This window comes from Balaenoptera acutorostrata, chromosome 11 (assembly GCF_949987535.1).
Source record: "Balaenoptera acutorostrata chromosome 11, mBalAcu1.1, whole genome shotgun sequence".
Classification (NCBI taxonomy): Eukaryota; Metazoa; Chordata; class Mammalia; order Artiodactyla; family Balaenopteridae; genus Balaenoptera; species Balaenoptera acutorostrata.
Genome location: NC_080074.1, coordinates 99,594,617 through 99,608,333, shown reverse-complemented (window position 1 = coordinate 99,608,333; position 13,717 = coordinate 99,594,617). Strand labels below are relative to the sequence as shown.

Genomic DNA, 13,717 nt, shown 5'->3' with positions numbered 1-13,717 from the left:
CAACAAGAGAAGCCACCGCAATGAGAAGCCCGTGAACCACAACGAAGAGTGGCCCCCGCCCGCCACAACGAGAGAAAGCCCGCGCCCAGCAACGAAGACCCAACGCAGCCATAAATAAATAAATAGATAAATAAATTTATTAAAAAAAAATTCTCTTTTTGTACTAAAAGCGTATATCCTCACTTAAAAAAGATAGAGAATTGCATGGGGCAAAATGTTTTAAAGTTCCTCATTCTGCCTTTCTCTTCCTGCCTTGCCACCCACACATACTCAGAGAAAGCCATTTTTATATATTTTCTGTACATATGTAAACACAAAAGTTATTTACTCTTTAAAAAACTTAACCTTATGCATCTGGACATTCTTTCCATCTTTGAACATAGAGATTTATGACATTCTTTTTAATGGATATGTAATACTTCATTGTATTGACATGTACTGTAATTTATTTACCCAGGCATACATTCTTCTCATTACATCTTCTTTGTTCTTACAAAAGAAAATGATTTAAGGAGGAATGTCTCTCTGTCCCAGTGAAATGTTAGCAAAATAGTACATTTAGTTTTGAAACCTAAGCTTTGGTATATATCTATTTCTCTATTGTATGTTCCCCTTTAATGGTTATGGTTTCATTCCTGTTATATTTCAGGTCTTCGTATCAATGGAGAACTAATTACTGCCTACCCTCAGGTGGTGGTAGTGAGAGTACCAACCCCTTGGGTGCAAAGTGATAGTGACATCACTGTTTTGCGTCATCTAGAGAAGATGGGATGCAGGTTGATGAACCGACCTCAAGCCATCCTGAACTGTGTTAATAAGTTCTGGACGTTTCAGGAGTTGGCAGGTCATGGTGTTCCTCTGCCAGATACTTTCTCTTATGGTGAGTTAACTAATAAGAATTTATAGCCTAAATTTCAGAGCACCAATAAGTTTTGAAAGCCCTACTAAACTAATAGGGTTATGTGATATAAGGAAATTTGTGAACAAGGAAGAACTCTTAGAAGCGATTTTCGGTTTTAACAAACTGGGCAGGAGAATTATGAATCTGTGTATGTTATGGGTAGAATGGACTGACCAAACTTTCTGTAATGGGCCAAATAGTAAATATTTTGGGCTTTCCAGTCTATAAGTTCTCTTTTGTGACCCTCAGTAAAGCTGTTGTACTGTGAAACGTGCTGTAGACAAAGCTTAAACAATGAGTCTGGCTGTTTTCTAGTAAAACTTAATTACAAAAAAGGGCTGTATGCCAAATCAGTCCTTAGGTTGGCAACCCCTGAGGTAAAAGAATCTGTCATCTCTATAATTTATGATTATCTTCATTACCATTTTCATGATAATGGTTCATAAATATTTTCATATTTTTAAAGAAAATTACACTATACTAGGTGTGCTTTATTTATTTATTTATTTATTTATGGCTGTGTTGGGTCTTCGTTTCTGTGCGAGGGCTTTCTCTAGTTGTGGCAAGCGGGGGCCACTCTTCATTGCGGTGCGCGGGCCTCTCACTATCGGGGCCTCTCACTATTGCGGCCTCTCTTGTTGCAGAGCACAGGCTCCAGACGCGCAGGCTCAGTAATTGTGGCTCACGGGCCCATTTGCTCTGCGGCATGTGGGATCTTCCCAGACCAGGGCTCAAACCCGTGTCTCCTGCATTGTCAGGCAGATTCTCAACCACTGCACCACCAGGGAAGCCCATTAGGTGTGCTTTAAACCAGTGCTTCTAAAATCATCTGTGGTAGAGGACTATTTTTTTTTTTTTTTAAGACCCATTTGCTGTGGATAAGTACACATAAAGTACCATAAAAATAGCAGAGCAATGCCAAATTGCTTTCTTGTGCTTATTCTTTTTGTATTTATTTGGACACATATCAATAGCAAAGAAGTCACAAACAGGCAGGGGTTACTGGACCACACTTGGAGTAGCGCTGCTATAAACAGTATTATGTTAATATATTTCCTGCCTTTCCAGTTTTTCTAGTTTGGAAAGAATCAGACTTGCTATAAATCAGTATACTTTTTCATAAAAATATTTCTTAAAATGTCCAGCAGAATGCTTGGAGAGTTAACGAGGCTTTAAAAAGAAATTCCTGTCCTGTTACAGTTTGAGAGTTCTCTCTTCCTGATGCTTTTAAGATATTATATAGCTTATTTCATCATTCTACAATTCTGATTTTAAGAGAATGGAAAGGAGAAAAGTATATTAACCAAATTAATGAATATTACCGTGCTCTCATGTTTAAGGTTTAAAATTTGGAGACTAGGTCATCTTAATTTCTCTAAGCTGCAAATTTATGATATCACAGTTGTTTAATGAACCTTTTTTTGGTCTGATTATTCTGTCATCATGCTTATTTTTTACAACTACAATCCATTTTTGCTGTAGCTTTGCTTCTGTATCATTTGTTCCTAGGAATATAAACAGAAAGAACAAGACATAACCCATGGGTACTGAATAGCTCAGTGTAGAAAGAACTCTGATTTATAATAGAGATAAGAAATATTACTTTGTGTATTTGACGAGAGAGAACCATGCCTGCGCGTGCAGCATCTTTTCAACTTTGGATAAGTCTACCCAACTGCCTCACTCTTCTGTTTCTTAATCCAAATAGAATTCTATATACTAAAGTAGATCTTGGCTTCTATTGTTTGCGTGGTAGAGAAATAAGGGCTAAAAATATGAAAAATGTTATAGAATCAGGAAACTTTGTTTTAATTTCTTTGAGTTGTATATTAGAATATTTATAGTTTAAGATCGTTTTTATCCATTTTAAAAGGAGTGGTTGTTTAACTGAAGACAAAATTTAGCCATCAGGTTCTTACCTTATACCTCCCTTGTCTTGCTGACTTTAGTATAGATAAAATTTATCACAAAACACCTCTGTTGCTGTTCTTAAATTTCTTTTTTGCTCAAACCAGGTGGTCATGAAAATTTTGCTAAAATGATTGATGAAGCAGAAGTACTGGAGTTCCCAATGGTAGTGAAGAACACACGGGGTCATAGAGGTGTGTATGAGTTGTTGCTACCACACATAATATTGAAATTACTCTTGAAAATTAATAAGTGGTTATACAAAACAGATTTTTTAAAGCTTAAATTAGATCTACCTTGTATTTGCTCATGGTTATTGACTAGACAGTAGTCTTGTCAATTGAAGTTTATAGGTTTTGAAACAGAGCTTCTGAAGAATTACTGTACGGAAATTGCTAGGTGCATGGTACCTCAGACTTACAGAAGGCTTTTGTGAGTTGTTCCGCTAGGCTGGAACAACAACTCACATTTCTGTTTGTTTAGTGGTTATCCTAGAGATTTTTTTTTTTTTTTTTTTTTTTTATTCAAGACCCATTTATTCTCTAGTTCTGCCCACATGGAGACACCCTCCTTGAAAAGGGGTTGAATCCTTCTGTTCACTTTAACACCCTGTGCTGAAAACATGTCTTTCGAGGTTTCAACTATGAGATCCACATTCTTAAAGCACTAATTCTTTTTTTTTTTTTTAATTAATTGATTTATTTATTTATTTTTGGGTGTGTTGGGTCTGTTTCTGTGCGAGGGCTTTCTCTAGTTGCGGCGAGCGGGGGCCACTCTCCATCGCGGTGTGCGGGCCTCTCACTGTCGTGGCCTCTCTTGTTGCGGAACACAGGCTCCAGACGCGCAGGCTCAGTATTTGTGGCTCACGGGCCTAGTTGCTCCGCGGCATGTGGGATCTTCCCAAACCAGGGCTCGAACCCGTGTTCCCTGCATTGACAGGCAGATTCTCAACCACTGCGCCACCAGGGAAGCCCAAAGCACTAATTCTTAAATCTCATATAGATTTCTCCCCTTGGATGGGGGGAGATGACCCAAACACAGAGAAGAACAGCTCAGGACTGTGGGCTCTGCTCGCCCAGAAGACCTTGCAGCTCCCCTGACCAGCCGGCTGGAGCCAGGATTAGGGCCCTGAGACGAGGGGCACCTGCTGGGCTGCCGCCCCCGCCCCTAACTCCTGTCCTCTTCCCTAGGCTGGCTGTCACCTCTAGTTCCCCTGGAGTTTGGGGATTCCAGACGGTCTCTGCTCACACTTCTGTGTCCCGCCTGCTGCCTCAGCACTGCTGATCCCCAGCAGGGGGGAAAAGCACACAGAACTGCTTCTCAGCACACCAACGTTCCACACAAAAGTTATTTGATAAGGCTGCAGGTTCTTTTTCATCACAGGACACTCCCAAGGCCATGACTTCCCCCGGCTCCCCACTGCCCTTGCCAGCAGACTGGATGTGCGTGGCCACCGTGCTGAGTCGGGCACACCCCCCTGGCTCCACTCCGGCACACTCTCCTGGAGAACTGAGGACGGTGCCCTGGGCTCATCAGCAGGGTCTGTCCTGAAGCCAGTCCTAGAGTGACAAGAGCCACACCTGCAGGTCTGTTCCACTGACCAGACGCACAGGACCGAGCTGGGCCCACGGACCTTGGTCTGGACTGTGCCGGCTGGTCATTCTTGCCTAACTTCACAGGCCAACAGCCGCTGTCCTTCCTTTCCTGCTCATCACTGCACCAGCGGGTCACTCCTACCTGCTACCGTCACACACCTGGCAACCTCGTGTTCCAGGGCCAGCCAAGAACTGAGACCCCAGCAGTCCCCTAGTTCCCAGCAGGCAAGCTCCCCATTAAACTACTGCTGCCTAGCCGTGTTCTCGAGGCTTCAGAGCCGGGAAAGTGCGGAGAGCATAGCAATCTGCAGCGCCCCTAGCCCCAGCCCCACGATGCTCCGCGGAGGCGCCGGAACCTTGCCGCGCCCACCCCCGCCAACACAAGGGACCTCTGCGCCCGCCTGTCCCGCGGACCTGGGCGCACATCCAACCATCGCGACCCATGATGGAGACGCGGGGGGCGGGGCTCGGCCAGTGGCAGGCGCTGGGGCGGGCGGGGACCCGGGCTCCGGCCCCGAGGCCACGTGGACCCAGTAGGCCTCCCTCCCTGCCGCCCAGAAAAGCTATCCTAGAGATTTTAAGATGCATGCTTTAATGTAGGCTGAGTCTCAATATCTTTATCGTCCTTTTCAACAATGCAAGGATTCTAGATCACCAACTCCATCATCCCCATCCCAATTTATATAGTTTGAAGACAGTGTATAAAATAATAACTTCAGATTAAGTAACTGTTTCTTAAGGCATAAAATGATTCATAAATCCAAGTACTTCACAAGGTTTAGTGCTTTGACAGAGATAGCTGGGTCAGGGTTCAGCTGGGACTTATGACTGCACTGTTTCTACTTGGCTTCTCCAGTATGGCAGCCAAGAAGTCTCAGGGCTCCTGCAGTGAATGCTCCAGTGAACAAAGAATCTGTGTGACCTTTTACAATCTAGCCTCAGAAGCCAGATAGAACTGCCTATTCTGTATTTTTCTGAAGCAATTACGTTCCCTCCTGGATTCAAGGGATAAGATATAGATTCCGCCTCCTCTTGATGGGAAGAATGTCAAAGGATTTATAACCATGTTTTAAAAGCAGACACTTCTGTTGGCATAGAAGTAGTAACATACTGCTCTTTTACTATATGCAAACATGGCATCTTAATATTGTGTAATATATAAAACATATGTTTTAACTCAGAAAAATTTTTGTTGATAAGTGGAGCTAATATTATTGGCTAACCTGGAGGAATACAAATCTTAAGAACCCAAATATTTACTTTGTCTTTATATACATTTTACCATAACGCTGTTACTTTGGTTAAAAAGCAGTTGGTTCTGAAAAAGTAGATTGGGACACAAGAAATTGCAGGTAATGATATCAACTGCTCATAATTTGTTGACTTACATTTTTTATACTTTTCGACCATTTTATTCTTTTCCATCACAGGCAAAGCAGTTTTCTTGGCTCGCGATAAGCACCATTTGGCTGATCTAAGCCATCTTATTCGCCATGAAGCTCCATACCTGTTTCAGAAGTATGTTAAAGAGTCTCATGGAAGGGATGTACGTGTCATTGTCGTGGGAGGCCGTGTGGTTGGCACCATGTTACGCTGTTCAACGGATGGGAGGATGCAAAGCAACTGCTCACTAGGTAAAAGCAATGCAAGTGTCTTTCTAGGATACAAAGTAATATTATTAAAGCTTGTTCAGTGAGTATTTGCATATAACTTAGATCTTTTTATTTAATATGTTGAAAACCATATCTTTCACATGTAAATAATGGTTAATAGATTTACCACGAATATAATAAATGTATAGAATTGTTTTTCTAGTAATGAAGTTGGATTTCTCTGAATCATAAATTTGCTTTCACCAAGGCTCAATTTGTACCCCAATTCGCACATGTGTGAGATGTCTAACAAATTCCCTCTTTGGTCATATTATTTCATTTAAGCTGTGTCCTAACCCATTTTACCCATTGGTCCAAAGAATGTTGCTGATTTTGATTTGCTTAAGTGTGTATCTTCTGAGATTTCTTACTGTTGAAGCGCCTCAGAGCATAGTCTGGGTTTTTTCTTCTTCTCTGTTTATTTTACGTTCTTAGTAATGTTATCTAGCTCATGGCTTTAGATGCTATCTATGTTATTGTTTTCAAATATATCTCTCCAGTTTAGGCTTTCTTCCTGAACTCCAGGCACATGTAAATCACTGCCTCTCAATATCTCCATGTAGATGTCTGTTAGACATTTTAGTCTTAACATGTCCAAAACTGAACTCCTCATCTAACTCCTCCTCCCAATATGTCCCATCCACAGTTTTCTCCTTATTGTTTTTTGGCAACTGTATCTTCCTAGTTTAGACCAAAATCCTTGGAGTCATTCTTGATCTCCTCTCTAGTCTAACACCTCATATCCAAACTCCTTGAAATCTCTACTCTCAAAATGCATCACCTCTTGTTCCCTCTCTCTTCCCATGAGAGGATTAGAACAGTTTTACTTCCCTTCCTACTCCTCCCTCTTGATTCATTCATTCACTGAACAAATATTTTTGAGTACCTCCTAAGTATCAAGTACTGTTATAGCAGTATTTTGTATATAGCAGTGAACAGAACAGACAAAAATTTCTGCTTCCCTGGGTTTTGTATTCTAGTGTTTTACTGAAACCATTTAATAGTTTTAGTTCAAGTCTATAACAGAATTTCTTTTATTGTGTGTCTCTTCTGTTTCAAGAATCCTTATGTAGCACTTACTTTATCCATTCCCAGGCAGTCTTTATCTGTTTAGAGTTAATTATTCCTGTATTGCAAGAATCACACTACTCGTCACTGTTTACTCTCCATCTGCATCTTCCCATATCTTGTGTTTTCTGTTCTTAGTCATTTGCTGTTATGTTAGTATCTTTTCTTGATTATTTTCCCTGGATGGTGTATGTGAGTGATAGATACCTCATAGCTTTCTTTCTTTCTCAAAGGAGAATGATATATTGGCTGAGATAGGGTTCTTAAATTGTGTGAGTCTTGCTTCTGTTCTAGTGCTTTACAGTTTACACTTTTGCAATTGAATGTCCAAATCTACTCTGATTTTGGGAGGGGGGGTAGGTAATTTATATTCTTTGTAAGTTTGTTTTTTGTTTTGTTTTGTTCTCTTATTTTTGGTTGTTTTGTTTTATTTGAAATGCTCAACAGTTTTTTCAGGATATTTTTAGATATGTGTCTCTCCTCAGTCAGTCCAACCTGGATTTTAGTAAGCTGTTTCTATCAGATTCAGTTTTTCTAAGCTTCAGGAAAATTTCTCTCCTTCTGGGGGTTAGGGTTTTTCTGATTCAGTTATCCAAATTTTTTATTCTTCTTTTGTGACTTCACCTCAGGTTTTTTGTATGTGCTTCAAAATATTTCTTACAGTAGAGTTTCCACGTTATAAGTTAGACTCACAAAAGCAACTCTCCTTCAGTTCCTCTGTTGTAACTTTTAAGTTGGGTAATCATGTTTTTGTTTTAGTTCAGAGAGTCTTTTTGTGCTAAACTTGAATTTTGTGCTCTTACTTCTTTCATTCAAGTCATAGAGAGCTGTTATTTGTTCTTGTTATTGTCACATCACATCAGAGCTCTGCTCTGGTTATTTGGAGCATTCCAGATGGCCTCAGTACTATGGATGCTGAGAAGCGGTGTCATTTAATTCATTGGCTAGTGTGCCAGTCTCCTCCTTCCTGCACTCCCCTCCCCTACTCTTCCAGCCACAGTGGTAAGGGGGACTCTGGTCATATGTGCATTTACCTTTGGTCTCTTTGGGTCAGGCATACTTACATAGTACTGATGTCAGCTATCCTCCTGTTGAGCTCCTTAAGCCAAGGTTTTGTCAAAATTCTTTTGCTTTCTAGTCCTTATCTAGTCCTTTCTAGTCTTGAAGCGTGTCTCCAACTAGTTCTAATTCTTTTCTCTCAGATACCAGCAAAGACTTCATGTACACCCCTCCAGCTACCTGAAACCCCAGAATGCTTTTGGCTTAGGAATGGCAGAGGTTAGAATTGGGACTGTGGAGGAAGAGAAGTATGTTCCTAGATTCTGTCCTCTCTCCCTGTTATGCATCTCTGTTTTTTTTTTTTTCCACACACACACACTGTATTTTATTTTTACAAGAGATAAATAGCCTGACACCAAGCATTGTACATGGATGACCACAACAAAAGCAACAATGATTGCAATTACCAAACACGAAACACACTCATACTATGTCATAATATTGACATTCAGTCCAGTAATCCTCCACTGTAACAGCTCCTTTACTTTGCAGTGAAAATTGATTGGTATATTCTTTGCCTCTGAGTCCTTGTGGGATTTTTTTTTTTTTTAATTCAAACAGAAAGTCACAAAAATTATACTCATCCTCATCAGTTCACTCAATCCCATGTAATTAATTTTTTTTTTCATCTTGGTCTTTTGTTAGCACTTTTATGAGTTCATCAGTTTTTCATTAGAGTTCTGAAAATGCTTATTCATTCAGTTCAGCAGTACAGTCAGTTACCAGAAACCTGTACTTGTCAGAGTCTTTTCCATGAATTTCTTGAAGATGAAACCCTTTTATAGGAACATATTTGCAAAAGCATCAGAGTACGCCCAGAACTGTCTGTAAATGACAAAAGACTTAAAAATGTCCACGGTTAAAGATCAGATGAAAGTTCATAATAATGCAGTTGACAAGAAAATTAGTTATTTCTGAGATATACATTTTAAAGTAATAACTAGGATTATGACTTATAACATTCAAGTGGGATTTATCCCAGGGATGCAAGAATTCTTCAATATACGCAAATCAATCAATGTGATACACCATATTAACAAATTGAAGAATAAAAACCATATGATCATCTCAATAGATGCAGAAAAAGCTTTTGACAAAATTCAACACCGATTTATGATAAAAACTCTCCAGAAAGTGGGCATAGAGGGAACCTACCTCAACATAATAAAGGCCATATTCGACAAACCCACAGCAAACATCATTCTCAACGGTGAAAAACTGAAAGCATTTCCTCTAAGATCAGGAGCGAGACAAGGATGTCCACTCTCACCACTATTATTCAACATAGTTCTGGAAGTCCTAGCCACGGCAATCAGAGAAGAAAAAGAAATAAAAGGAATACAAATTGGAAAAGAAGAAGTAAAACTGTCACTGTTTGCAGATGACATGATACTATACATAGAGAATCCTAAAACTGCCACCAGAAAACTGCTAGAGCTAATTAATGAATATGGTAAAGTTGCAGGATACAAAATTAATGCACAGAAATCTCTTGCATTCCTATACACTAATGATGCATCTCTGTTTTTACAAATCAAAATCTGAAACTGATAAAAACCAATAACAACATTAAGTGGTTTAACTGTATTTATGTAAAAGTTCCATGTTACTGCAAGTAAGATAGGCTTCAGTGAAAGTTTAATGTCTTCAGAAAAAAATGGCTTATGGAAAAAGTACTAAGTCATGAATTTGTAGAGAGACTGGGTTGGAAGGGAATTCCCTAATGAAAGAATCTTAGACTTCAGAGTCCCAATTTTACACTAGAATAGCACTTTTGCTGTTCGACTGATTTAGAAGAGAGGTTTAGCCTTAGAGGCTAACTTTAAGGTCAGCTTTAGTTTTACTCCAAAATTTTATCATTTTGGTAACTTCTTATTTCTCTTTTGCCAGGTGGTGTCGGGATGATGTGCTCATTGAGTGAACAAGGGAAACAGCTAGCTATCCAGGTGTCTAATATCCTGGGAATGGATGTGTGTGGCATTGACCTGTTGATGAAAGACGACGGCTCCTTCTGTGTCTGCGAGGCCAATGCAAATGTAGGTTTCATAGCCTTTGATAAGGCTTGTAATCTAGATGTATCTGGTATCATAGCGGACTATGCCGCCTCCCTTCTGCCCTCTGGCCGGCTCACCCGGCGTATGTCCCTGCTCTCCGTGGTGTCCACGGCCAGTGAGACTAGTGAGCCGGAGCTGGGTCCCCCAGCCAACACTGCTGTCGACAACATGAGCGCAAGTTCCAGCTCTGTTGACAGCGACCCTGAAACCACGGAGCGAGAGCTGCTCACCAAGCTCCCAGGGGGCCTATTCAACATGAACCAACTGCTAGCCAATGAAATCAAACTCCTGGTGGAGTGATTCCACCAGTAAATAACTAACCAACAAAACCCTTGTAAAACTTTCTTTTTCTTCTTTCCTTTTTTTCTTTCTTTTTTCTTTTTCTTTTCTTTTTTTTTTTTTTTTTAACCAACTTGCAATGCTGTTCATGGAAAATGCTCAGAAGAGAGAAAATTGAGTAGGATTAGTTAGGAGGGAAGAAGGGGGAGATAGACGAGACCTTTGCTACTAAGATGTTACTGACTTTGATTTACAAATCCTACCGATAGAGAGGCAGAAGAGGTGAGATACAGAAAAATGTCAGGCTCTCATAATTTTACATTACTCAGAAATGTGTAGGCTCTCAGGCCATGAAGAACATAATATTTTCATGGTCTCTTGCTTTTGTTTTTGTACAGTTGGTACAAATTTCAGAATAGTGTAACTTAACATTGTGTTGTAATCCATGAGGAAGACATCTACCTAAATTATAATTTTTTATACAAATCTGAAAATTCAGCCTATACACTATTATCTAGGAGCTTTATGTTCATAGTTATGAAATCTTGAGGAGCCCTTTTATTGACTTTTTCCCCCTTAATTTGGGTGGGAGGGCAACGTGAATGTGACCCAATAAAGATTTTTTTTAATGATAAAGTTGGCATGTTTGCATGATAAAAGGGAAATGAACAGTATTGCAATGTCTGGCACACAAAATAACATTTACTCCATTGTAGATAAAATTGCACTAGTTAAAAATATGTGCATTGACTTGTATTTGTTAGTGTTTTAGCCTTTTTTGAAAGATATATGCTCTGTTAATGTTGCATTTTTTTTTTTAAATACATGCTAGTCTTAACATTCCCTGATCTATGCCTGCATCTTTAACAATGGCCAAAGTGAAGAAAATGCTACCTTTTTTGTTAACAAGACACTGACTTGAAACATGTGCATTTAAAGCCTTTTATTTTTTTCCTTTTTTCTTTTGGTGGTTGGGCATTTAAAGAATAAGGACAAGGGAAAATATTTTTGGGGGGCAAATCAAGGGTCTGTAAGTTCCTAAGTATAAAGTTGAAGTGATTTCTAATACCAGCGTTATATATCTGCATTTTTCACATTTTAGGAGAGTGTGTGTGTGCACGTGCACGTGTGTGCACGCGCGTGCACGCTTGCATGTTTATGTGCTTTGCTTTTTGTTTACACCAACCAATCAAAAAGGAAAGATTCTAGAAAATGGAGCATGATGGGAAACAGTTTTTTACTTTAAAAAAAAACAAACAACTGAGTCGTTTTCATAACTATAATCTACTGGTAGAGGTACTCACCTAAAGACATGAGGAGAATAGCTGCTTCTTAGGCTTTTGTGTATATGTATGTTGTTTGCTTTTTTTCTTTGGTTCTAGACTGTTCAGTGTATGATTTATTCCAGGCTACATGCTTTTCCTCTGCTTCTTCTTGCTGTGCATTTTCTCCTATTACACATAAGTTTTGGGTTGGGGTGGACTGACCATTTTTGTTTGGGGACTTATTTAGCAGTATTGAGTCTCTTATAGCCCTACTCTGGAGCCTTCAATATTCTACTCTTTATATTACTTTATTTCTGAATTTATAAAAGCCCCCAAACTGCATATAATATGAGCCTTTAAACATGGGTAAAACTATCCCAGTGAATGGTTTGGAAGGTGTGTTAAGAAATGGAGATGCACCAGAGCTCAACGTAATTTTTTTAAGCAGCAAGTTCCATCTCCCTACAATCCTCTGAAGCTTTTTACCCGAGTCCTTTCTTGCCTCTCCAGTGCTTTTTTCCTTCAGATGGACATTAAACATAATTTCTTGGACACTACTAGAGAGACTTCGAGGCAATAAGATCAGTATTAACCAGCTCTAACAGAGGTTTGATCATGCTTACTTGTACAGTTTTTCCCCCATTTTAAAAAAGGAATGTAATAAAACTTGTTTTTTCCATAGAATTAAATAATATTAAAATGGAGTGAAAGGTTGATTGTTGACAAATAGAATAGTACCTCTGATCTGTGCAGTGTCTCATTTCACCTTAGAAAAAGATACATAAGAGGACTTTCTAATTTATTTTAGGATATTCTCATCTCACCTAAAAGAATTTGACTTGTACAGGGTTATTGTGCGACATATTGTGGAATACATAAGTACCTCTGGCTCACTTGGTACTTCTTTTACTAAATGACCATACTTTGGAAGATGCACACTATTCGGGATAGAGAAATAAACAAGGGAAAAGGAATCGCTTAATTAAATCATCATTCATATGTGTGTAGAGACCATCTGGTTGCCACATAGATTATGATACATATACTTTGAATAGTTACATATCACATGTATATAGATTAGTGAATTTTAAAACACGAATAGAACACCCTGTCTATTTGATGAAAAACTCAAGGTTTCTGTTGGGTGGGATAAGGCACCAGGAAAAATGTAGGTAGCCTTTTTAAAAAATTATCAAATTAACCAAGTACATTAGAAGAAATATCTTGAGATTATTTCACTGTTAGTTTTACTCACTATCCATCTTTTGTGCATTCACACTATGTTAAAACATAGCCTTACCAATCTATTTCTGGATCGTACACTGAATGGACAGGAGTGGACATCTTAGAGTTTAAAAACATGAATATCCTCTTGAATTCCTTCAAAAAGTAAGGTAAAGAATATGAGCAAACCATACTGGAAGAACCCAAATAAAACAGCCCAGATATTTAAGTGAAAGTTAAATATATTTTCATATTGTTGAGTAACTTTCTTAAAATCTTTATTGCTATTATGAGAGGTAAAAATGTGTATTTATCAAATATGTGTAGTTGTTATTTTATCATGCAAAAATCTGAATTATTGTAAAACTATTGCACATTGTTAAAATTGTAATTCTGAATTGTATTTAAAAGTAATTCTTTCTGATACTGTTTTTATGTCACCCATGATGAAAAGCGGACTATGTATATACATAAACACACAAATATGAACTATTCCATTTAAAATTTTTAATAGTTATTTTCTTTTGATTGGTCATTTCTGTTGGCTTTAACTCCACTGAACTTTGAAATATTTCTGTATATGCTATCAAATAAGAAAATACCCTGGAACATTAGAAAAATCCATGAAGAGACTTGCTTTCATCAAGTGCTTTATCAGACTTTTGAAAAGGTATCGAAGGCGTTGAAAGAAGTAATTGACTTTCAAGATCAT

At 38.7% G+C, this 13,717-nt stretch overlaps 1 protein-coding gene across 5 annotated transcripts in view; it reads left to right on the top strand.

Moving 5' to 3' along the window:
* The window catches only part of RIMKLB (ribosomal modification protein rimK like family member B), a 49,841-nt gene extending 36,347 nt beyond the window's left edge, over positions 1-13,494 (top strand). For all 5 annotated transcript variants that reach the window (XM_007196112.2, XM_057555921.1, XM_057555919.1 and 2 more), the window contains 4 exons: positions 650-880; positions 2,917-3,003; positions 5,835-6,038; positions 10,074-13,494. In XM_007196112.2, coding sequence (XP_007196174.1) covers positions 650-880; positions 2,917-3,003; positions 5,835-6,038; positions 10,074-10,537 — 986 coding nt within the window. In that variant the 3' untranslated portion in view covers positions 10,538-13,494. The remainder of the gene's footprint in view (positions 1-649; positions 881-2,916; positions 3,004-5,834; positions 6,039-10,073) is intronic.
* The last annotated feature ends 223 nt before the right edge of the window (positions 13,495-13,717 follow it).